Source organism: Emys orbicularis, chromosome 2, assembly GCF_028017835.1.
Source record: "Emys orbicularis isolate rEmyOrb1 chromosome 2, rEmyOrb1.hap1, whole genome shotgun sequence".
NCBI classification, from domain to species: Eukaryota; Metazoa; Chordata; order Testudines; family Emydidae; genus Emys; species Emys orbicularis.
The window spans coordinates 121,400,769-121,426,778 of record NC_088684.1 but is presented as its reverse complement, the minus strand read 5'-3'; the positions used below and the strand labels follow the sequence as shown (position 1 = coordinate 121,426,778).

Sequence of the window (26,010 nt, the reverse complement as noted above, 5' to 3'; positions counted from 1 at the left end):
AATACATATTGTAGTATATTTTATATTTAAATAGTATAGTAAAATATTAAAAAGTAACTTTAAAATCCTGGAGTAATGAATATAAAAATCTTCAGTTACAAATTCTGCTTTATTTGATCTTTTCATGGTTTTACAGTTGTAGATATAAAAAGGCTTTAATTACATTTGCAGTCTGTTAGCGTGGTTGGGTAGATGGGGAGAATGTACTACATTTTAATTTAAATCTTTATTTTTCTGGGTTCCTTTAGTTAAATATACACTTTGGCACTGTAGTCACTAACAAATATGCTCTACACAGATACTGTGTTTTGGAACAAAATATTTTTGTGCCATCAAAGATATGATTGTATGTCAGGAGTGTGTATTTATGCTGCATATACACTATCTTAAAACCTGTTCCTGCAATGTGAAGCCCTTAATTTCTTGAAACTCAAACATAAAATACTAAGAATCTCAGGTTAAAAATTGTAGAATGTGTATGAAAAAAGTAAACTTGTAATCACAGTCATTTCTTTTGAGGTTTTAAATATTTACTGAACATTAATATCTCCATTCCATAGTTTGCTCTTAAAATAATCCATTGTGTTATATTCCATGGCTAACCTAGTACTTGTGCTCCTAGAGAGAAGGAGTTGAATATGGGAGAAAACTTGTTTGTAAGTTAACTTCCACTTTTCAAGATTTATGTTTAGTATGCAGTCTTCAAGCGCTATCTTCTGGTCAGTTCAGAGCAAGATCGGCTTTGCTAATGTACTCCAGATGTTTATTAGTCCTGGAGGTATATGTGCTGCTGTTGTTCCCTGCTGCTCTGTTATACTTGCTTATAATGTCAGACAACCAATTAAGAAATTAGTTCATGTTAAACTTTCTTTTCCTGGTACCACCACAACCTGATGATGTGGTTTCTAGTGGAACAAGAGAGTATTCTTTACACTGTCTTCTGTTGGTGAATAAATAAATCATTTGGGTTTTTGTAGTGTATCAGTGACAATAGAATTTTACAACTTTCAGCCACATCTGTGTAATATTGGGCACGTTATTTTAAGTGAACTTGCCTAAAGATCATTTTGTAAATGCTCTATTTTTCTTAAATAATTATGCCAGTTGAATAGACACTGTCTCACATTTACAAGGTATGTGGATGGTGAGGGCAGGAAATCTATTTCAATATGTTAAAGCATGATATTTTCACTTTCTCCTATATGTGAAAAAGTGGTTTATGTGTTAGAGAAAACAGTGCTAATTTTAAAAATATATTAAAAAGCACATTTAACTGGAAATATTTATGCCAACTAAATAACTTTGAATTGTCTTACCATGCGTCTGACGAAGTGGGTATTCACCCACGAAAGCTTATGCTCCAATACATCTGTTAGTCTAGAAGGTGCCACAGGACTCTTTGTTGCTTTTTACAGATCCAGACTAACACGGCCACCCCTTTGATACTACTTATTCTTGACATTTCAGAAAATTTGCATTTTATTTGTTTGAATCCTAGAAGTAGAGTCAACGGAAAAGCTTATATTGATACCAAATAATTATGTTAAGCTTTTAGAATTTCACAACGTCTTCTGTGCTATAGCCTTCCTTCTTTGGCCCCGGGGGAAAATGTATTACATAATTTGTACTTACCCCTTTATATTGTTTGGGTTTTCATTCTGTGTGAGAGAGTAAATTCACCCCATTCAGATTATTTAATTCCACAAATGTTGCTAAAATGTTATTACAGATGTTAAGGTATTCTAAAATTAGAACATTTGGGTATGCCTTTTAAAAAAATAATAGGCATATAAGTTGTGAATGCGAAAAATTGCATATCCAGGCACAGATCTTTTGCCTGTGCAATTGCATATTTTACATGCACGATTAACTGTTTGCATTTACATTGTACGTGCCTATTTTAAAAATGTTTGCCCTTGTACATTTTCCTTGCCAATTATTCCGTATATTGTGGTGAATTATTTTAAACAAACTCTCATATTCAAATGTACCATGGAACTATAGATTTTACGACTATATGTAATATACCTGTATCACCGCTACAATGTCTATATTGCTGAAAGTGGAAAAATTATGGTAAAGAATCCACAAAGTTGAATTAATCTAAGTGAAATACAAATTAAATGCAAAACAGTATAATAAAGCAATGTGGAGGTACAATAGGTAAGATCACAAAGTCAGGGAATGTAAAAAGTTTAATGTTCCATTACCAATGTAAATCTTCTGTGTAGCAAATGCTATTCATTTTTAGGTATACATTTTATCACTAAACAGCAATATATTACCTTTTGTGTTTAGCATGGGATCCTGCAATGAGCTTTGCACCCATGCACAGCCTCATTGAAGAGACCGAGGAGTTCTCTCCTTTCAGAGCTCATTGCAGGATTAGATCCCTAATCACTAAATAAATAAATACCAGGAATCTGTGTTGCCAACTCTACTGATTTTTATCATGAGTCATACTTGATTTTGTGTCTTTCTGAAAACTGCAGCTTCTGGAGTCAAGTGATTATATGAGAATCTCAGGACAGGACACTGGACTTGTTGGATCCCTCACTTGAGCAGATATGGCAATTCACATGTGCCTATGTAATTCTTGAGAATCTGAAAGTGAAAAGGGTTTTGAAATTGCATATGAAGCTGATTCTTATTTTCATTATCCAAGCTGAGAGAAACGGGCAAAAAGTTACCAAAGAGCAATAAAAGTAAAAAATAGATGAGATTTTTTCCCCAGTCTTTATAATATATTAAGATGATGCTAGTAACATTGGGTACGGCTACACTGCAGTTAGGAAGTGTGATTCCCAGTGTGGGTAGACAAACTAGCGTTAACTCTGCTTGACCAAGCATGCTAAAAATAGCAGTGTGGATGTTGCAGTTTGGATGGCAGCTAATGCTAGCTGTCTGAATCCAAGCCTGCCCACCCCCTTCAATCTGAGCTTGGGTGGTTAGCCTCAGCCACCCCCGATGCTATAATGTCCACACTGCTATTCAAATCTTGAGCTTGAGCAGCGCTAGCACTGGTCTCTCTATTTGCGCTGGGAATCACACCTTTCAGCTGCAGTGTAGACATACCTATACTGTTCTTCTTTAAGTGCTGGTCCATATATATTCCATTGTTAGTGCCCTGTGCACTTCAGTTTGGATTTTTTTGGCCAGCAGTGTCCTTTGGGGGCTGCACTTGCGCCATGACAGTCCTCCTGCCAAGGGCATAAAGGGGAGGACGACCTCAACTGCCTCATAGTTCCTTTTCACCACTCATAGCTTCAACTTGGAATTTTGCTGCATCTGAGCTCTCACCCACTGTGTGGCCCTCTCTTTGTTTGTAAATAGCTATGGATAGTGGTATTAGTTCATTAGTTGAGTGATTCATTTCCTTTTTGTTAAGGAATTTGTTTTTCCCTGTTAGACTTACCCTGTACTGGTTCCTTCCTATATGGTGGGTCAGAAGTCTCCTTGCTTTAAGAATTGCTTTTCATGAGAGGCCCTCAATGGTGGGCATTCTAGGTGCTTATTGTACTTGGGAGAAGGGCAGTTGTTGACAGGTGCTCTGTTCATAAGTTGTTCTGAAAGAGAACACAAAAAGCTAGGGAGGCACATAGGAAGATGTTCTTCATGGAGAAATCAGAGTTCTCTCCTGGGGTCTAGATGCCATACCTCTGATAGGGAGTCTAGGTCTTATTACCAATATCCTAGCTCTAAAACTGACAGCAATGCTTCCCCTTACTATCCTCCACCATGGGCCTTCTGTTCCTTATACATACCAGCAGCTTGCCCTTACTGTGCTCCAATGAGGCTTTCAGTTTGCAAGGAGATCAGCTTCCGTGACCCATATCTCCACTACTACCACCACATAGAGTAGCATTATGAACTACTAGGGAACCAGCTCCTACTGCCAAACATCTTACTGACGGTTTTGACAAAGAGTTGCAAGTTGATGATCCCAGCACCCATTTCTTTGTCATTTCCTGATGAAGTTGTAGTTGCATCAACTTTGCAGCTAGATGATTGCAAATCATTTCAGGAGTTACTTAGAAGAATAACTAACATGCTGGAGCTCCCAGGGGAAGTTAGTAAGCTCCTGGACACCACTCATACCACCATGCTGGGTCATTTAACAATGCCAATTAATGAAGGCTTACTGGATGCTAAATTACTCCAGCAGACAGCTGCCTGTCTGGCACCAACATGCAAAAGTGCAGTGCAATACAGTGAGTAAACTTCTGCAGATCTCATACAATTTTATATGAATCCTGCTTCAGGATCCTGTGTGGTATCAGTGATCCATGAAAGAATGAAGCCTCAAGGTCCTAAATCTACCCCAATTTAGAGCCTAAGAAATCAGACATATTTGGATACAAGAATTACTCATCTTCCAGGTCGCACATGAGAATAGCCAATTACCAAGCCATGCTGGAGAAATAAGACTAATTAAATTATAACAACACCTCTAAATTTTCTGATAAAGTCTCACAGGCAGCATGGAAAGAAAGTAAGTCTTTGATTTCAGAGAAGCAACTTGTAGGACATACATCACAAGTTGCCTGTTTGGAAGTATCTGATACCATCTCCAGGTCCATGACAAATTTTGTTGACATGAGAACGTCTTACTGGCTACATGCATCCAGCATATCCGAGGACATACAAGGTACCATAGAGGGCCTGCATTTTGAGGGATGTGACCTGCCTTTTGAGAAATGTGACGTATTTACTTAGAAAACGGATGAGGCCTTACTTTCCTAAAAGGACTTGTGAGCAATCCTGAGATTTTTAGGGGTGTGTACACCTGCTTTGACAAGAAAATTAGCTAGGCCTTAGTCTTACCCCAGGAAGTCTTATTGGCCTAAACCCAGACATTCTGTACCTCCAAGAAAGCATCAAAGGTTCCAGACGAAGAAAACATTAACTTCCCATGCATAATCTTCACACCTTACGGCATCCTCAAGGCAGCAAATTTTACTCCTCAATTGGGAGCTGTGAATGACTTCTAATAGATTATCTTATTATTTCAGCCCCATTTGGAGGCCATCTCTTTCATTTTCATGGGGTTTAGAGTACCGTAACGACAGACTATTGGGCTATGGAGGTAGTATATTCCATTCAGTTCCACACTTTCCTCATCCCGTGTCAGAGATCCCTTGTGATTTCTATCTCTTGGACCAGTAGAAGAAGTTTCACCAGAATTCTCAGGGAAGAGGTTACATTCCCACTATTTTCTGATACAAAAGAAAAATGGGAAATGGCGCCCAGTTCTGTATTTGAAGACATCAGAGCAACTTCATCTGCAAATTCAGGATAAGGATGGTAATTCTAGCTTCTGTGATTCCCTCCCTAAATCCACACGACTGGTATGCAGCTCTCAACCTTCAGGATGCTTATTTCTATATAGCCATCCATCCTGCCCACAGAAGAGATCTAAAATGTCAAGTAGGCAACTGCAATTACCAATTCAGGGTTCTGCCATTTGGACTATCAATGGCACTAGGGGTATTCACCAAATGTCTAGCTATAGTGGCATATTACCTGAGAAAGCAGGGAGCCATAGTTTAGCCATTCGTGGATGTCTGGCTTACTCAAGGGAAATCTCATCAAGCTGCTGATTCCATTAAGCAGATTCTCTGTCTCTTTGCCTCTCTAGGACTTAGAGCCAATAAGGAGAAATTACTCTTAGTTCCCACTCAAAGGGCATGTCTACATTAATGGCTGGGATCGACGGACAGCGATCGATCCAGCGGGGGTTGATTTATCTTGTCTAGTATAGACGCGATAAATCGACCGCTGATCGCTCTAGCATCGACTCCTGTACTCCACCTCAACGAGAAGCGCAAGGGGAATCGATGCGAGGGCGTTTCCCATTGACACACCGCAGTGAAGACGCCGTGGTAAGTAGATCTAAGTACATCAACTTCAGCTACATTATTCACATAGCTGAAGTTGCATAACTTAGATCGATCTCCCCCCATAGTGTAGACAATCCCAAAGAATACAGTTTGTAGGGAGGGGGTAGTCTCTGACTCAGCCACAACAAAAGCTTGCTTACCTCAAAGAAGATTCTGCAGCATAGTACAGAGTCAACTGCAGGTACATCCTTCAACATTGCTTCAGGCTTCCAGGGCACATGATCTCCTGCACTTGCGTAACTCAGCATGCCAGACTTTGTTACACGGAAGAATAGTTGAAGTCAGTATATCCGCTCATCACATATCACCTAGAAAAGAAGTTGCAGGTCACGCTAGAAGTCCTATTGTCCTTAAACTGATAGAAGGATTCTGAAAAGCTTTGTAAGGGAGTACGCTGCTCTGCACTTTTACCATCCAAGACTCTAGAAACAGATGTCTCCAATATAGGATGGGGAGCTAGACAACTTACAAACTGAAGTCCTCTCATCTCATCAGGAAGCTCATCTTCATATAAATGTTCTAAAACCTAGAGCAGTTAATCAGGCTTGAACAGCATTCCTTCCAGTTCTCAGAGGATTATTTATTTAGGTCTTCATATGCCCCCATGAGGCAAACCAGATTTAAGGGCAGTCTGAGTAACCATGAGGATTTTAGAGCCCTCAGAAGATTTGAGCTTTAAACAGAAAGTTGGTCTTAACCTTAACTATAGTAGACCTGGCAGTCTGCTCTAATTTGGTAGCACCCACCTCTGTTAAATTAATCACAGTGGAATATGTATGGACAAGCACTTAAAGAAGAAGAAACGGTTCCTTATCCTACAGTGACTGTGGTTCCTCGAGATGTGTTGTCCAGATATATTCCGTGGCCTGCCCATCTATCCCACTGCTACAGAGTCATAACACTTGGGTTCTGTAATGGTAAAGGAATTGAAGGGAGGATTGAGATTGCCCCATCCTTTTTTCCCTAGGCCTGGTCCCCAACAGACACTGCTAGCCAAAAGAATCTGAACTAGATTGCACAGGGTGCATGCGCAGCAACAGTGGAATATATTTGGACAGCACATCTTGAAGAACCAGTTACTGTAAGGTAAGTAATTGTTCTTCTTCGAGTAATGCCCCTATGAGTTCTCCATTCTAGGTGCGCTTGCGCCCCCTACACCTTTGATCAGAGATTTCTCATAGCAATGTCCATTCATCCTGCACATGTGTGCTGGTCAGCCTCCTGTCCCATGCCATTATTATATAGCAGCGAACAGGTGAACTGCCCTCAGTTCCTTCTCACTTTCCTCAGCCTGAGACGGAGCTCTGGCAGTTGTCCCTGTTGAGATTGCCTCAACTGCGTCCCAGTTTCTATTGTACTACTAAGTTTATAGTAGTTCTTAGTGTAATTAGCAGTAACATTAGCTTTCTAGTTTTAAAAAAAGTATTAAACATTTTAAAATATAATATATATATATTATATACATAGATATTAGTAGATAAGGTTGTTCTTATTCACTGAGAGGTTATGCCTGGTTCTCCCAATTTCAAACATTGCCTATTGTGCCTGGAGGCAGTCCCGGTAAACAACCAACACTCCCAGTGCATCCGTTGCCTCGGGGAATCATACATTGCCCAGAAGTGTAACTTCTGTCTCATATTGAAATCTAGAGCCAGAAAAAAACAGGGAGATCAAACTTTGTCTCTTCATGATGGAGAGCTTACTATGCCCAGCTTCTGACCCAGCCAAGGGACCCCTCTTGTACACCAGTCTCTGAGCAAGTCTCCTGCCTCCACTGTCTCTGAGCCACACTCCTTGAGGACATCTAAGAGGAAGACCCAAAACTCCTCTCATAAGTCTTCCAAAGCCCATGTCCTGTGTTTACCAGGTATAGAATCTACCTCAAAAAAACCAAGGTTGTCAGTGTCTTCAGTTACTTCAGCGCCATCTGCTCTCCAGTTTGGTCCTCATGAAGCTGCTGCTTTCTCAGGTACCAAGGGCACCGTTAGACTGAAAGAGGGCGAAGCTTTTGGTCAGGCGAGATCATCAGTACCATCAGTGGACTGAAGTATCAAGAGGCGCTCTTCCATTGCTTCATCGGTACTGAAGAAACCTACTTGGGCTCCTACCATGTTTCCCTCAGAGTGGCTGAGATTCACAGTACCATCTGCTCCCTCGGCCACTATTATCTCTGTGCACACCATGGACTCAGTAATGACCGCATACTCGGTACCACAGGAGTTTCGTTTTCCCTGAGACCTGGCTGTACCCAAGATGCCCAATTCTCCACTGCTTGACTCCAACATATTTTCGGTACTGAGGTTATCAAGATTGCCAGAAATTCACCTGGTACTTATGGTTTCACCCTAAATTTCTCAGGCTGCTCCACCATTCTATAGTGAGTTTGAGGAGGAGGACTCTGATGAAGGCCTTGCCTCAGTTTCCCAAATATTGGTCTAAGGCTCTCCTCACCCCTACAGAGGTCCCCTTTCCAGAAGTGTCTGATAAGCCTATAACCACTTGTGACACAAGGGCGCAACCACCAACTCACTGGTCTGAGCACCAATGGGTGCCCCCTCCTATGCCTTATGGACCACCACCTTGTCTTACTGGGACCCTTGGGCGGCCTATTGCCATCAATTTTCCAGGGTTTTGAGCACCACCATCATAGATAGCTAGGCAGCCTTCATCATCTGCCCTTTCCAGGAGGCATGATCCTCAAGAAGAAATCTTTGAGGAGCAGGAAGCTAGAGCTGATGAAGAGGTCTCTCCTTCAGCCGTCATCTCCTCTTCATCTCTGGATGAAGCAGTTACGCCTCCTCCATCTTTGCAAATGGTTTTAAGCAGTTTCAGAATCTGATCAGGAAAATTGCCGACTCCCTGCAGATCTCGCCCATTCAGTCTCTATAGCGGTAGTTATGAGATGGACTTCCTGTCTCCAGCTCTCTGGATTTCCACAGGAGATCCAGAATACGGTGGAAGACCTCCCTTTTGATTGGTCTAAATTGTTTGCAGACAGCTTGGATGAATCTCTGCGCACATTAAAGGACTCCAGATCTACTTTGCATTCTCTTGGGATCTATACATCTGCCTACAAAAGAAGGTTTAGCAACTCCCATATGGCTCAAAGATCCTGTCCTGCCCAATTCCTGACCTCCTAGAGGTCGTATGAGCCATATCAGAAGAGAGAGAAATTCCAGAGACTGAAACCATCCATCTCTCAGCCTTCGACCTCATACCCTTCGACCTCCAAGCAACAATTCTGACAAGCTGGTCAAGGGTCTGAATTACCATCCTCATCCTTACTAGTTGCACCAATTGACCTGCATTCTTCCCTTCAGAAACTGCTTTTACCACTTCAGGTGAGCTTGGGAATCAATCACTTCAGAGAAATAGGTTCTGGAGATCATCTCCACAATGTACACCATCCACTTTACTATTCGTCCACCAACTAACCTGACTTCCCCTTCCCTTTTGAGAGGCCTCTCTCACAAGAGCTTGCTTTGTCAAGAAATAGACTCTCTCCTATGTGTGAGTGCTATAGAATCAATTCCTGTGCAGTACACAGAAAACGTATTTTATTCCAGGTACTTTCTGGTACCAAAAAAGAATGGCGGGTGGAGACCAAGCCTAGATTTGAGGCTATTCATCACTTATGTGAAGACACACAAATTCAAAATGGTGACACTTGAACCAATAATTCCACCACTAGATCAAGGAGATAGGTTCTCGGCCCTCAACCTTCAGGATGTATATTTCCACATTGCGATCTGCCTGTCTCACAAACAATTCCTACATTTTACTGTTGGTCAGGGCCACTCTCAGTACAGGGTGCTCCCTTTCGGTCTATCATCTGCCCCAAGGGTCTTTTCAAAGATCATGTCAATAGTAGTGAGGCAGTTCCACAGGCAAAGTATTTTAGTGTTCCCTTACCTAAATTATTCGCTACTGCAGTGTTGCTCCCTGGAACTAACTTCACAGTCTACTACTTCCAAAGCCATAAAACTCTTCCTCAAATTGGGCCTACAATTGAACATTCAAAAATTCCCTTTAACCGCTGTGCAAAACTTAGAATTCATAGGAGCTCATCTCGATTCAGTAATGGCAAGAGCCTACCTTCCCACTGCACAGGTTTGTGGCTCTTTCCAACATAACCAATACAATCCAGCTCAGCCCTCAAACCCGGATCAAGAACAGTCTTCAGTTGTTGGGGCATGTGGCACCTGGTACCTTCATCGTAGACCACACAAGACTACCTTCAAGGGTGGCTTGGTACTGTTTATTCATCAGACACAGTTTAAATATTCTACTTTCCATACCCACCTGCATAAAGGAATCCCTCAATTGGTGGAAAGACCATCACAATGTTTGCACGGAAGTCCCGAAAGGTCATATTAACGATGGATATGTCCTTGCTAGAGTGGGGAACGCATCTGGACACTCTCACAGCCCAGGGCAAGTGAACGTTGCAAGAAACCACGCTACACATCAATCTCCTGGAACTGAGAATGATCAGATATGCCTGTCTCCAGTTTCTACCACTAATCAGGGGCAAGTACATAAAGATCTTGACAGACAATATGTCACACATGTTTTATATCAACCAGCAAGGAAGAGCAAGATCCCCCCCGCTGCGCCCAGGCTCTCAAGGTTTGGAATTCGTGCATATCCACCTGCATATGCAATCAGATCGTCATCACAGCTGCCTGTCTTCCAGGGCTTCAGAGTGTGACCATGTATACACCCAGCAGGTACTGCTTTCAAGACCACAAGTGGGAAATAGATTCCAGCATGTTACTCCACATATACCAGCAATGCCCTACCCCCCAATAGACTTATTCATCACAGCAATAAAGAAGAGATGTGCCCAGTTTTCCTCCAGAGGTGGGATGGGTCCCCAGTACCTAGGGGATGCTTTTCACCTTCACTGGTCATCGAATCTACTGTACACATTTGCACTGACTCCTCTAATAGCCAAAGTTCTACTCAAAATAAAAAAGGACAAAGCTAGAGTCATCCTATAGTTCCGACCTGGCCCAGACAAACATGGCTTCCTTACCTGAATCAGCTGGCTGTTTGCTCACCAGTCACTCTCCAGGCCTTTCCTCATCTCCTCTCTCAGGAAAGCGGGAAGATCCTTCACCCCAGTCTTGGAGTGCTTTGTCTCAAAGTGTGATTGGTCGATGGTTTGTGGGGTTAGAAATGACCTGCTCAGAAGAGTTAAAGAGAGTATTATTACACAGCAGAAGACTGTCTACTCACTACATATACTCTCAAAAAATGGACCAGATTTGTCTGTTGGTGTGACCTCAAACATAGTTCACTCATGACCTCATCACTACCAGATGTACTGGACTATATCCTAACACTAAAAAGTTTGGGGTTATCAATGAGCTCTGTTAGAGTCCACCTGGCAGTCGTCATGACTTTCCATTCTCCAACAGAGAGTTCTTTCACTGTTGCCCACCCAATGACAGTGAGGTTCCTCAGGGTGATCGTAAATCTTTTCCCCCCAGTCAAGCATCCTATTTCGCTTTAGGGCCTGAGTCTAGTCTTAAATGCCTTACATGACCACTGTTTGAACTCATGGTTACCTGCTCACTTCTCCATTTATCAATGAAAATGACATTCCTGATAGCCATCATGTCAGTGTGATGGGTTGGGGAAATAAGGGCCCATATGTCATGCCTCCCCTTCACAGTATTTTTAAGGACAAAGTCATCTGATCACACCCCAAATTTTTACCTAAAGTCTCCTCCGAGTTCCATATTAACCAACCTGTTCACCTGCCAGTGTTCCACCCTAAACCTCACCTAGATAAACAAGAGGCACTGTTGCACATCCTTGACATCAGAAGAGCCCAGGCCTTCTATCTGGACTAAACCTTCAGAAAGACCCCCAAATTGTTTGTCTTGCTTGCAGATAGATCAAAAGGGTCTGCAATTTCTAATCAAAGATTTTCCATGTAGATAACTGATTGCATTCATCCTTGCAATGAATCTCATAATATTCAAGCACCTTTGGACATATGAACTCTCTCTACATGGTCCATTTCCATCTGTATGGCATGTCTCAAAACATGCCCATTATTACGGAAATATGTCAATCAGCTACAATATATACGTTTGCTGAACACTACGAAATAACTCACAACTCTGCTTCCGATACTGTGTTTGGCTCAGTTGTACTGTTTTGTATTGGACTCAACTACAAAGCCCCCCTCCTCCTTAAAGGGGAACTGCTTGGTAGTCACCGAGAGTGAAGCACTCATAGGGACACTACTTGAAGAAGAAGAAGAAAAAGAAGAAATGGTTGCTCACCCTGTGCAGTAACTGTAGTTCTTAGAGATATGTGTCCATATGGGTGCTCCACTGTCCGCCCTATTTCCCCTCCGCTTTGGAGTTCTCTGCTATAGGGCTTCATGGTAGACAAGGAACTGAGGGCGGTTCACCCACACAGTGCTATATAACAATGGCATAGGGCTGACTAGCACACATGCGCAGGCTGAATGAACACTGCTATGAGAAATCTCCGATTGGATGCGCAAGGAGCGCAAGCACACCTAGAGTGAACACCCATAGTGACGCACATCTCGAAGAACTGTACTTACTGCACAGGATGAACAATCATTTCTTTCTTAGGTTGAAGACATATTTTTATTACATAATTTTGAACCTGACACAGTCCCTCTGCAAATGAAATTGGAGTTCCATAAGAAAATAAATATATTAATAACTGTGTCACTGTCTTTCAGGCAATTCGTTGCTACATAGCCCCATGCTAGACCTGGACAGTGATGTGCGTCCGTCTCCACTTGGTCATCTCAGTCAGACTGCTTCGCTGAAAAGGGGCAGCAGCTTTCAGTCGGGTCGTGATGACAGTAAGCATCAGTTTCATTTGTAAAATAAAAATCTACTTCTGACAAATCCCTAGGCCTGTGTATTTTTACTGTGTATTCCCCAAATATTAAAATTTGACAGAGGGTAATCATATTCATTGTTTTAGTGTGTTGACAGAAAATGAGCCACCAGTCCATAACAGAATAATATATGTCTATGAAAATTATTTTCATATTCTGTCTCTACTACTCTATAAAGACATAGAATTTTCTTAAAGGTAAATTGCAAAGTGAAAAGGGTGTGTGCTTATTACATGATGGGATCAGTCAAGGAGGAGCCCACAAAACTGGACAGTTATCCTCACCATATAGATAAAATCCTAAATAAAAATCCCCCTCCTACTGAAGCAAAAAACATCAGACCAAAGCAGTCCTCCCCTTGCTGAGATAAAAACTAGGTCCAAATCCAAGTCTCCTTTTCCAAGTTACAGTCAAGGCAACAAAGTCTCTTTCCATGTTGAGTTTCCCTGCACATTAGGAACTACTTTCTTATTTTTATCATATCAGTCTGTTGGTCTCTGTAATAAGAACCCCAGCTGCATTTAAATGTTCCTCTGTTACTTAACGCCTCCAGGCCTGGTTCTGTGATCCTATAAACCCAACAGGGAAAATAAGATTGCATGCCTTGATTTTACCTGGCTGTCCATAGCCTAGCTCCCTGTTATGTTCCAGGAACTGGATGGGCACATGAAAACCAATTTTTTTTAAGTTCCCATGATGTAGGAGTCTAAAGGCATGTCTACACTTACTTGCGGAGCAATCGATCCAGCAGGGGTCGATTTATCGTGTCTAGTGAAGACACGATAAATCGACCGCTGTATGCTCTCCCATCGACTCTGGTACTCCACCGGAGCAAGAAGCATAGGCAGAGTCGATGGGGGAGCGGCAGCAGTCGTCCTACTGCAGTGAAGACACCGTGGTAAGTAGCTCTAAGTACGTCACTTCAGCTACGAAAATAGCGTACCTGAAGTTGCGTAACTTAGACTGACTTAGCTTCCCCCCCCCCCCCCCCCAGTGTAGACCAGACCTAAGTCCCATTGAGCCCCGAGTAGTGAGATCACTGGTGGCTGAAACTTGAATTTGTATCTTTGTATCCAGGTCTTCCTTACAGGGAAGAGAACTTTTAGTCAGCCAGTTTAAAACTTTGTAGTAGGGTTGGGGGGTTGTTTTAGTTTTTGTGTAAGGGCAAATTCTGACGAACAGTTGGTATAAAAATTCAACATCCACACCTTTTCCTTAGAAGCTGAGGAAGCTACAGCTAAGGTTTCGTTCTATTATGGTGTTAGTATCCCGCTTAGCTATCCAACAAAAGCCGAGAAATAAAGTCTTGCTGTTTCTGAGTTTAAAAACAAGCCAAGTAGGAAACAAACTTTGAATCTATCTTTTATACATCATAAAGAGCCATAAAGGAAGAATCATTTTTTACTAGGGCTGTCGATTAATTGCAGTTAACTCACGTGATTAACTCAAAAAAAGTAATCCGATTAAAAAAAATTAAACACAATCAATCACAGTTTTAATTGCACTGTTAAATAATAGAATACCAATTGAAATTTATTAAATATTTTGGATGGTATTCTACATTTTCATATATATTGTATTCTGTGTTTTAATTGAAATCAAAGTGTATATTATTTTTGCTTACAAATATTTGCACTGTAAAAATGATAAACAAAAGAAATAGTATTTTTCAATTCACCTCAAACAAGTACTGTAGTGCAATCTTTGTTGTGAAAGTGCAACTTACAAATGTAGATTTATTTTTTGTTACATAACTGCACTCAAAAGCAAAACAATGTAAAACTTCAGAGCCTACAAGTCCACTCAGTCCTACTTCTTGTTCAGCCAGTCGCTAAGATAAACAAGTTTGTTAACATTTACAGGAGATAATGCTGCCCTCTTCTTATTTACAATGTCACCAGAAAGTGAGAACAGGCATTTGCATGACACTTTTGTAGCTGGCATTGCAAGGTCTTTACGTGCCAGATATGCTAAACATTCGTATGCCCCTTCGTGCTTTGGGCACCATTCCAGAGGACATGCTTCCATGCTGATGACACTCATTAAAAAAATAAGCGTTAATTAAATATCAGCCAACCCATGGCTTGGACCTTACCATCCACCACCCTTGTAAGAGGGTTAAGGTGGGCTACGAGCCATTAGCGCCCCAGGGCCACGTGCCTCAACGATATGAACTGCTTCATCAATGGAGGAATAGCGTATGGAACATAGAGCCAGGTCTATCCCATCATTAACAGAGCCACCTTGTGGATATGACAGGTGATGAATTAATTGGTATGTCCCTGGGGTCTTCTTGGGGGGAAACTCTCAAATGTGCTATAGGCAATTGATCAAATGGCCCAGCTATCCTGCCCTCCTTTAATTCTTGTGCAATCTTTTTTTTTAACAATATGTCCCATCCCAGCTACCGACTTTACATTTTTTGACATCAAATGAGTCCTATTTCCCACAAAAGGGATCCGAAATCCTGCTGAATACCCTTCCTACAAATATGCCCCATCTGCCCTGTTAGGGTAATCCCATAGGAGAATCCTTAACACATCCAGCTTAACTGGCGTTGGAGCCCGTGCCCATTGCACCACTTGTCCCCCTCCCCAGCTTGTGCTCTGTGTCCCACACCCTGTTCCATCCACGCCAAACCTGCGGTTGGCGCTTGTGCCACCCCCATTCCTGTTTCCTCCCTGTGATCTTCCCTTCCCGTTCTGGCAAGAATGGGCTGAATGGGTCCCAAAACATGTCCTGCAAACATGTCTGTATCTACAGGTGCTTCGAAAACAACCACCATCATTAAATGCCCAGCAAATATTATTATGTGCCTCAGGCCCCTCCCGAGCTTGCTGCGGTATGAGCAAATCACTGTCTGTGTGAACTCCTGGCCCCTTGGGTATCATCCACTTCAACCACTGTGTGTGATGAGGTATGTCCCACCTTATCCCAGTTTGTGTTGCTGCCCTTAATTGAAACTGCTCATCATAATTAAACCAGGACATGCCCCACATTTTGTGCCCGCCTACTTATGTCCATATACTTAACCAAGGCAGGGCTCCTCTTTGGGTAGGCCTATACTATAACACCTGCACAGATGAAGAAGGCAGCCTCCCAATTTTCCCATGTTCTAGGCACCCTTGGCCTCTTGGGCAGCTCGCTGTTTTGCTTGCCTTGCCCATGTTTACTGTCTGTCAACACCTCCCTGTGCAATAGGGATAATATATCCACGTATTTGCCTCTCAGGATTTTGTCGTTAGTTGTACTGCGTAGGTGAACTATCGGGTCAGCCACCCCGGCAGAACCGTACTCAGAACTGCATGGAGGGAGTTCCGCAGAGCCCTGCTCCCGCATAGTTGCCCCCCCCCCTCCCCCCGGAGTCTCTACTCTGTCCCATGAGGTTACGTTCCCTGATGGCCGATGAGTCCCCATGTGCCCAGGGACGGGCTTCGCTACCCTTGCTGGGAGCCTGTCCCTGTTCTGCTGCCCAAACTTGAGCCCATGCTGGGCCTGCCCTGTCACCCTGTGCAGACCCCTCACACCTAACTGCCTGAAGCTGCTGCAGTAAATGCAAATTAGCTTGCAGCAGCTGTGTAATACCATCAGTGCCCCCACTGAAGGTGTCACCTCTGGGTACATCTGCCCAGGCTTCTGGACCTCCAACTCCTGGACCCAGAGTATTTACTACCCCAATAGGCTCACTCCTGTCCCCTTCAGGTGAACTCACTGACGGGCTGATTGAGCACAGTCCCTGCACCTCGCTGTGGCCCCTGCAACTGCCACCTCTTGCCAGGCTGGAAGGCCGGATACCACCTCTGCCACCCATCCCCCCAACCTCTGTCTGGTTCAGATCACACTCACCCCTGGGATCAGCATTAATGCCATCCCTTGTGTTCAGTGGAGGAGAATATCCTGGTTCTGGGTGACCTCGTGCCCTTTGGAAGCACTGTAATGCTGTGGAGAAAACCTCAGAAACAATTTCACTGACCATTTGCTGCACAGCTCCGTTGACTACCTCATTAGACCACCCAGCCTGCCCACCTGCATGCGTGGATGCTTCCCCTCCGTCATTTCCCTCCCTCAGTCCATGAGGCTGCCCTGGGTTATTAAATACACCACCCTGAGCATTAACAGCCACTGTACTGGTGAGCACCCCCTGCCCCTGCTGCAATACTGTCTCCCTTGGGTCCCCCTCCAGCCCTTGTGCTCCATTGGGACTGCCCTGTGCTGCAGCTGCTGCCTCTGCTTGTCCCTTTTCTGGCAAAGGTACAGACACCTGAGCAGCAACCAGCTCACAGCCAGAAAGAATTGCAGCCTGATAGCCCATACATTTACTTGCAGCACGGGTGGTACATGAAACAGTTAAATTCCCTTGTCTCCCTCTTCCTCTCCCCCATCCCCTCCCAGACACTGTTTCAGACACTGACTAGCTTTGCTTGCCAATTCACCCTCCCCAATTGCAACTTCTAGCCTGTCTATGGGTGGAAGTACCTGGGGCAGGGGGATGCTAGTTCCCTTTCTTTCCACCCTCCCCACTGTCTAGTGACTGCAGCAGACACCTAGCAGCAGCTTCACTTGCTAAATCACACCCCTTGTGTCCTACTTGTAATTTGCCTCTGCTTGCCCTTCCCTGCCTCTGGGGCTGGGGGAGTAAGCCCCCATTTTTCCTGAGCTCACCCTTCTCCATGCCCCTGGAGCCATGCTGCTTCACGATCCTGTTTGCTGGCTTACTCGCTGTGTGGAACAGACTTGCCCCACCCAGGTTTCATACCTTTATGCCCTTCAGAGCTCACATTCCTGGGGGGAGGGGGGGGGATGAGTCATTGCTTCAAAGCTGACCACCAAGCACCTTTATTACAGCAGTTTCTGACCTCCTTCCCTCCTCCCCCAGCCACCATAAAGCAGAACTGTCCTTCTCAGGTAAGCGCCAGACAAACTCTGCCCCACCTTAGTTGTGGTACAGTCATTATAGCAGTCTTGGATGGTGACCCAGCACATGTTGTTCATTTTAAGAACACCTTCGCTTCAGATTTCACAAAATGCAAAGAAGGTACCAATGTGAGATTTCTAAAGATAGCTAGAGCACTCGACCCAAGGTTTAAGAATCTGAAATGCCTTCTAAAATCTGAGAGGGATGAGTTATGGAGCATGCTTTTAGAAGACTTAAAAGAGCAACACTCTGATGCAGAAACTACAGAACCCAAACCACCAAAAAAGAAAATCAACCTTCTGCTGGTGGCATCTAACTCAGATGATGAAAATGAACATGTGTCAGTCCGCACTGCTCTGGTTTGTTATCGAGCTGAACCCGTCATCAGCATGGCCGTGTGTCTTCTGGAATGCTGGTTGAAGCATGAAGGGACATGTGAATCTTTAGCGCATCTGGCACGTAAATATCTTGAGACACCGGCTCCAACAGTGCCATGAGAACACCTGTTCTCACTTTCAGGTGAATTGTAAACAAGAAGCGGTCAGCATTATCTCTTCTGCAGATGTAAACAAATTTGTTTCTCTGAGCGATTGGCTGAACAAGAAGTAGGGCTGAGTGGACTTGTTTTTTTACAGTGCAAATACTTGTAATCAAAAATAAATATTAAGTGAGCACTGTACACTTTGTATTCTGTGTTGTAATTGAAATCAGTATATTTGAAAATGTAGAAAACATCCAAAATATTTAAATAAATGGTGTGATTGTCATTTATCTTTATTCTTTAAATGCAAGTTTATAACATTGTTTTATATTCTTTTTATGCTGAATATTCACAGGAAAAATATAAATTAAACAGAACCACCAAAATATCCATATGCTAAAATGGAGTAAGCACATGACTTTATTGCTGTCTCCGTTGTCCTTCCTCCCTCCATCTCCATGATTAAAATTAGTTTTTAAGCAATGTGGGATAAGACAATGCACTGTCTTTCTTTTTTTGCAAAATGTCTAGCACACTCTTGGTTACTATAAAAATAGTAATAAATTCTGCAAGATAAAAGTCAAGATCTATCGTTGCTTACATATTTTTCAAAGGACAGTCTGTATGGTGGACTTGTCCCATCAAGCCCCTTGTTAATCTCATATAAACGCAAGAGGAGAAGCCTAAACTTCTTTTTGACTTTACCAATATGAACTAAAACATTTTCCAGCCATACTATGAAGCTGCCAAAAATTCTTCCATAAGAATTCTAGAATAATCTTACCCATTCCTTTTAGTTTTGTTTGCCTGTGCTACCTTATGTTCTTAGAGAAAAGGTTTTTGATTTATTTTATTTTTTTGCACTTTGAGATCCTGAAATGGAGGCACTAAGGACTATTATACTTTTCTTTGCTTATTTGCCCTTGGTTACATGTAATTTATCTACATTTACATCATAGAAAGTTTATGATATTAAAGAGCATATTTAGGCCAAAACTTGATGTCATTGCTCAGAGGATTCGTTTATCCATGTTATTCACTAGCATGATGCATCATTATGGCTGCAGTGAATTCTGGAACAAATTCAAAGAAAGTTGAATACAAAATAGCGAATTCAAATTACATTGACTCTGACTTGAACATAGATTTGCAAGGAATTTTGAAGTATGGCTTCAGTTACAGCTTTAACTCAATAATATCTAGGTCCTACAGCATGCATAAAAGACATCATGCACTGATCTTGGACAGATGCAGCCACAGTAATGACTACTTAAGGTTTTTTCTATTATAAGGTAGATTTTTGAGCCTTCTAACTTCCCACACCAGAAGTCCCCACCTGAGATGTTGCATCTTTCGTCCCTTGGCAGCGGAGCTAATCAGCCAGTTTTATATGGGCTCATGTTTGTCTAATTGGTGACTTTCTATGCTATATGATCAATATTTATGTACTAGATTAAAGACAAATACCATAAGCTATCCAGTAGTCTTCCATGCTCCCATGGAATCATGTAAACTAGTTTCACACTCTTTAACTGTGTAATTTGTGAAAGACCTAAGACTATACAAGAAAATCTCAGGTCCTCTTTGTAATCAGTTTGAAGGTCTTTGACTTCTTCGTGCCCACATAGTTTGCAGGAATCTAATTCTTGATGTAAAAAGCATGCAACATTTATTTATTGATGCAGAATAGTTTGCTAAGAAACATAGCTCTGATAATCAAATGAAGAAAGTCAACATGGGGAAGACAAACATGATTGGAGATGGAAGTTTCCTATCTCACCTCCACTTTCCATGCTCATCCACCATCTCCTGTATTTCCTCTCTCCCATCTCTCACCTGACAAGAAAATGGGAGAAGATCCACCTCTTCCCCCATGTTCCCAAAGTTGTGACTCTATTGATGTCTAGTGATGGTTAAGGTGCCAAGATTGTATAGAGGTTTATGCAACTTAAGATAATTTTTCGGTCTCATGTCCCAAGTGAAAAGTGCTATACTTACTTTTATTATGATTTTTTGAACTTCTAATTGTACTGGTCCTCCAAGAGTCTCAAATTGCTTTACAAATATTAATGAATTTAGCCTCCCACCTACAATGTCAGTATCCATCCCCATTTTACAGAGAAGGAAACGGAGACTTCGCTAATGAAATTGTGGAGAGGTTGATGAGTGAGATCACACTGGAAGTCTGTGGATGATCTGGAAATAAAACTCAGATCTCCCATTTCCCAGTCTTTTGTCTTAATCTCAAGACAATTGTACTGCCTACATTCCAACCTTCCCCCACCCTATATTTTAATGGCTAAGCCTCTGATCCTCCCTGTTCAGTTATCATTTAGCTTGGTTTAAAGACAGATTTATGCGAGTGGATTGTTAGGATGTACAATATAATTCAGTGGGGCCATACGAGCACCTCTACATAGAAGACATATTATACTTATAGTACCAACCCCCTCAAAAGAATATATGGAAATAAATCTTGCACGTACACAAGCTGTATGCCATATGGACCAAGTCGTAAAATGTTGCCATTCACACCTGAGAGATTATAGATATGCATGATAGATCCATTATTTTTAGATCACACTCTAGCAGCATGTTTAAAATAGCTTTTATTATCAATTCAAAGTTATTTATTCTTTCTCTTTTCCTCTTAGCTTGGCGTTGTAAAGCTCCTCAACAAGTTGCATTTGTTGAAAAGTTGACAAAACTTGTTGTAATTCAGCTCCCCAACTTCTGGAAGCTCTGGATTTCTTATGTGAATGGAAGCCTTTTCAGTGAGGTATTGGTTCATGCATATACATAACCTAAATGTCTTCAGATAGACAAAGCTCATAGGAATGATTTTGTATTTGAATTTGAGTTTGAAACTGCAGAAGTATAGTACCTCAGTGGAGAAGATGCCTGACTAAGATGTTTTTGCAGCTTTTGGATTACAGAGATTTGTAGAACGACATAAGCAATTGTACATCTACTGATTGGTGCTTGATTTGGCATGAAGCAATGGACCCACTTTGTATGTTATGAATGTTAATCAGTAAATTTCCTAGAAACATATATGTAAGGATTCTATTTAAAAAAAACCCCGAAGGCTTCACAATAGGAACTATTTTGTACTGTAGTATAATTCTCTGAGTGACCATTGAAATGTACATAGTTTCAGTCCTGCTTGTCAAGATCATCAGCCAACTGTTCCATGTTGGATTTTACATTTATCAACATCTAAGAAAGGAGACAAGATGTTTGGTAATCTTAAGAAATGATAAACTAGATGAATCTTAAAGATATGAGAGACAAAGCTAGAGGGATAGTGTTTGACTCTGGAATGGGCATACATATTTTGTGACTTTGAAGAATTTGGATGTGAGGATAGATTTAACCCCAGTGTTTCAAGATGACAGAAGCCTAGAATTGTACGTACACACACACACACACACTATTGTGCCCAATCTACGTGCAAGATAACTGTAGTGGCATGTGTCACAATTGTATGTGCCCCTCATCCAGTCTTGTATTAAGTAAATCTGGCCCATTAATTGTGTAGCAATACAGTATCATGCCCAGAGCAACAGAAAATATTTTTAAGCTATATCATCAAAAGAAATGTAACTCAAACCAGTGATCATACAAAATGACAGTGTTAATAATTTTAGTAATTACTCAGATATGCATAGCATACAACATACTGTCATATAACAGTATGGGGGAGGGATAGCTCAGTGGTTTGAGCATTGGCCTACTAAACCCAGGGTTGTGAGTTCAATCCTTGAGGGGGCCACTTAGGGATCTGGGGCAAAATCAGTACTTGGTCCTGCTAGTGAAGGCAGGGGGCTGGACTTGATGACCTTTCAAGGTCCCTTCCAGTTCTAGGAGATGGGATATCTCCATTAATAAATAACCTTTATAACTAGAGAATATAATGATATATTTTGATTTGTATAATTGCTAGTCACCAGTTTACAAAACTACAGTGTATTTGACAGAAAAAGTTAGGCTGAAAATGGCCTGGCCATTTCTCTATTTTTCCAGTAGCAGGATACTAAAGGTGGGGCATCCCTAGAAGAGGAAGTATAATTATGCCATTATCCAATGATGATGAAAGGCATTATCTGGTAATAGAATAGGGAACCTTCAATTGCTAGGTCATCTTACCAATATGAAGGTTGATTTCAGTCTAATTCCTAGAAAAATGTCATGTGCCATATTTTTGGAGTTTAATGTACCCAGCCTACAAACCTACATTAGATATCATTTGAAAGCTTATTTTAAGTGCATTTAGATAAGTTTTGATTTGGAACTGTCAAGTGGTGCTGTAAACCTGTAGGCGAGGTGAAACAGTGATACCCAAAATGAGAGTGTCATATTTGCGCAGTTGCGGAAACACTGCAACATGACTATGACCACAGTTTTTAAACCTTCATGTGGTGTTTATTGGTCAAAGCTACCAAATGACTGTATTAAAAGATTGTATTGGTTTTGCATGGACAAATTTTGTTTTTTGTTTTATTTCCAGGAATGATGAAGCTGGTTAGCATGTGACAAAAATGTCAAATATCAATATTTTGCAATCTACTAACATGAAACGTTTTCACATTGCATATTCTTAATTGTCAAAGTATCTCACAAGTGATTATAATAGTTTTCTATATTTTCAGTTGAAATGTGCTGATCAGATCAGTCTCACGCTGAAGATTATGCACCAGTAGCAGTAGATTGCATTCTCATCGTTTGTACAGCATAGTGGGTAGATATAACTATACGTGAATTCTTAATGTAATGCTTCCCCATTTGTAAGCATTTGAACAAAACAATGTAGCATCTAGTCTGCCTGGTAGAAGATTTTAATTTGTACTGCCTATGCATGAAGTACTAAGCTTTGAAATATTCTAGAAACTAGCTTTTTAATTCAGTGACACTTATGCATGGGTCAGTACTAGTGTTCGAGATGATGGTACAGAGCTTCATATTATGAATATGCCAAAAGCTATGAGAGAAAGAAGGGACCTAACAAGAAGTAGTGAAGACAAAGTCCACAATTAAGTTCTTGCCTCTGTAATGAAAAGGGATGAAGAGCATGTTATAGCTCTTATCAACCATGTCATCAACAATATGAGAAACCGATTTGACCCTGACTCATAGCGTCAGTTGTACAAGAGTCTCTACTGAAAATAGCAGGTGGTGAAGAACAAATGGAGAGATTTGTGAGAGGTGCACTTGATTCTGATGGCACATGAAGCTTCTTCAGCCCAGTCTAGAAATTTGACATCAAAACATTTGCTGACATAGCCAAGAAGACTAAAGTCTGGCAAGGAGGGACAATCATAACAGCTCTCAGTCCCAAAACTGTTTTCCCACAGAGCTCTGTCCTTAGCAAGATGGAGAGATGATGTTTCAGTCGCAACTGTTCCTAGGGCTGGTCAATACTGAAAACTTGTATCGGCACTGCTGTGTCTCTTAGGGGTTTGAAAAATCCACCCCCCTGAGACAGACAGCTATGCTGACCTAATCCCCAGTGTAGACATGGCTAGGTTGACAGAATAATTCTTCCATCGACCTAGCTACCACTTCTTGCGGGGAGGTAGATTAACTATAGTGACAGGACAATTTCTCTCATCATTGTGGTGAGTGGCTACACTGAAGTGTTACAGCAGCGCAGCTGAAGCACTGCAGCTGTGCCGCTGTAGCCTTTTCAGTATAGACATACCCTCAGTCACCCGATAGGATCTGTGCCTATGTTCCTTTTTCATGGTGATGGAACTATAAGAAGAACAGACAAAGCTGAATTAGGGCATCAGTTGAAAGCTCAAGCTGAAAAAATCCATGAGCTAAGAGCATGCAACAAAGAAACCATAGTGTACCTCTCAGATGCCAAGGCTGTCATACAAATGATAGCTGGAGACAGTCTACACATTTGACAAATTGGCTACTGAGTATTTGAGGCAGGTCCTAAAAGGATTTGAAGCTAATTCTTTAATTGGAATCTTTGACGGGTATGACAATAGTAACTCTGAAAATTTCAGAAAGATCGCTCCGAACAGGATCTAAGGTTGGATGCAAGAAATACCAGGTGATTGGTGGACACCCTGTGCCCCCATGGGAAAATGTTTTAAAACGTGGCATCCAACGAACACTCAGTTGCAAAATTCCTCTGTGAATGTATGGTTCAAAGTGCACCTGAGTGTAGGAGCACACCCAACACAAACACCACCTTTCCAGTGGTGAAGCAGCAAAGTCCATCACCAGTTGAGCTGTTGAAGAAGCCTGTACAGTATTCAAGAGAAAGCTGATACAAAGATGCTTCTGTATGTTGTATGTGCCAATATGGCTTTTGGTATCAAAGGAACCATTGTAATTAGGTCACCTGATACAGATGTTTTGGTCATTGCTGTTCACTACTTTCCAGAAATGGAACACGTAGATAACATGTAGATTGAAACAGCCATCATTACCAGCACAACTAACAAGTATCTCTTCATATCTGTGCATGAAATTTGTGATGCACTCACTCTGGATGTCTGCAACATGCTTCCTGCTCTACATGCCTTAACAGCATGTGACTCTCTGACATACCTATTTGGTATAGGAGAAAAAAAATCTGTTTAATGTTGTCGAAACAAAGTGATCGTACCTCTTCAGAGCCTCCCAAATTGGGAGATTGTGATGGACAAGCTTCAAATTTCTGCAGCAAGGAAGTTGATAGCAGTCCTGTATGACCAGAGTGAGAAAGAAGAGGAGACCCACAAAAACCTGACTTGCTTGCACCTCAATCTAGCCATCAAGAAGGACAAGTTACTGGCCAGAATCCCACCATGTGAGGAGAGTTTTGAAGAGCATGTCACAACAGCATCTTGGCAAACAAAGGTTTGGATGTCTTCACACATAAGTAAAGCAAATCATGGATCACCATTACAACATGGAAGGAAAAATGAGGATGATGAACAGCTTCCTGTATTCTTCAAAGGCCCAGTGGCATCTGAGCTTCTACAAGACCTTATTTGTGCCTGTACCAGAAAGGGTTGCTGAGCAATCAGCTGTGTCTGTAGTCATAACGTTCTTGTCTGCACAGAACTGTGTACATGCCAAAGGAACAATGATATTGGTAGCCCACTCACTCTTGCCAGAGATCATAATGATGTACAAGATGATGATAATTGTCCAGAAATGTCACCAGCGTTATCACGTTTCAATTATACCAATACAAATGTATTACTAGATTTGTTTTAGATTGTTTAGATCAGCTGCTCTCAAAGTTTAGCAACCTGAGGACCCCCATTTTGATTTTAAAAAAATCGGGGACCCCCCAAACCCCCCGCTCAGTCCTTGCCACGTCCCTGCCCCCAACCTTTTGAGGTCATGCACCCCGCTCATTCCATCCATCCTCCCTCTGTTGCTTGCTCTCCCTCACCCTCACTCACTTTCACCAGGCTGGGGTACAGGAGTGGGTGAGGGGTGTGGACTCAGAGAGGGAGTTTGGATGTGGGCTCTGGGCTGGGGCAGGGGGTTCGGATGCAGGAGGAGGTTAGGGCTCCGTCTAGACGGTGCTTACCCCAGGTGGCTCCCGAAAGCGACCGGCACATCTCTCTGGCAGCAGCTCCTAGGCGGGGGAGCCAGGGGGTCTCTGTGCGCTGCCCCTGCCCACAGGCACCACCCCCACAGCTCCCATTGGCTGCAGTTCCTGGCCAGTGGGAGCTCTGGAGTCGGCGCTTGGGGTGGGGGCAGCGCACAGAGACCCCCTCCCTGCAACCACCCCAGCCCCCCGTTTTCCGGAAGCAGCGCAGAGCTGGGGTAGGTAGGAAGCCTGCCTTCGCCCCACTGCGCC

At 42.3% G+C, this 26,010-nt stretch overlaps 1 protein-coding gene across 1 annotated transcript in view; it reads left to right on the top strand.

The window, feature by feature from the left end:
- Positions 1-26,010, top strand: part of EXOC2 (exocyst complex component 2) — a 204,913-nt gene that overhangs the window by 88,072 nt on the left and 90,831 nt on the right. The window contains exons 12-13 of the mRNA XM_065398970.1: positions 12,634-12,759; positions 20,849-20,973. Of these exons, the coding sequence (XP_065255042.1) occupies positions 12,634-12,759; positions 20,849-20,973 (251 nt within the window). The remainder of the gene's footprint in view (positions 1-12,633; positions 12,760-20,848; positions 20,974-26,010) is intronic.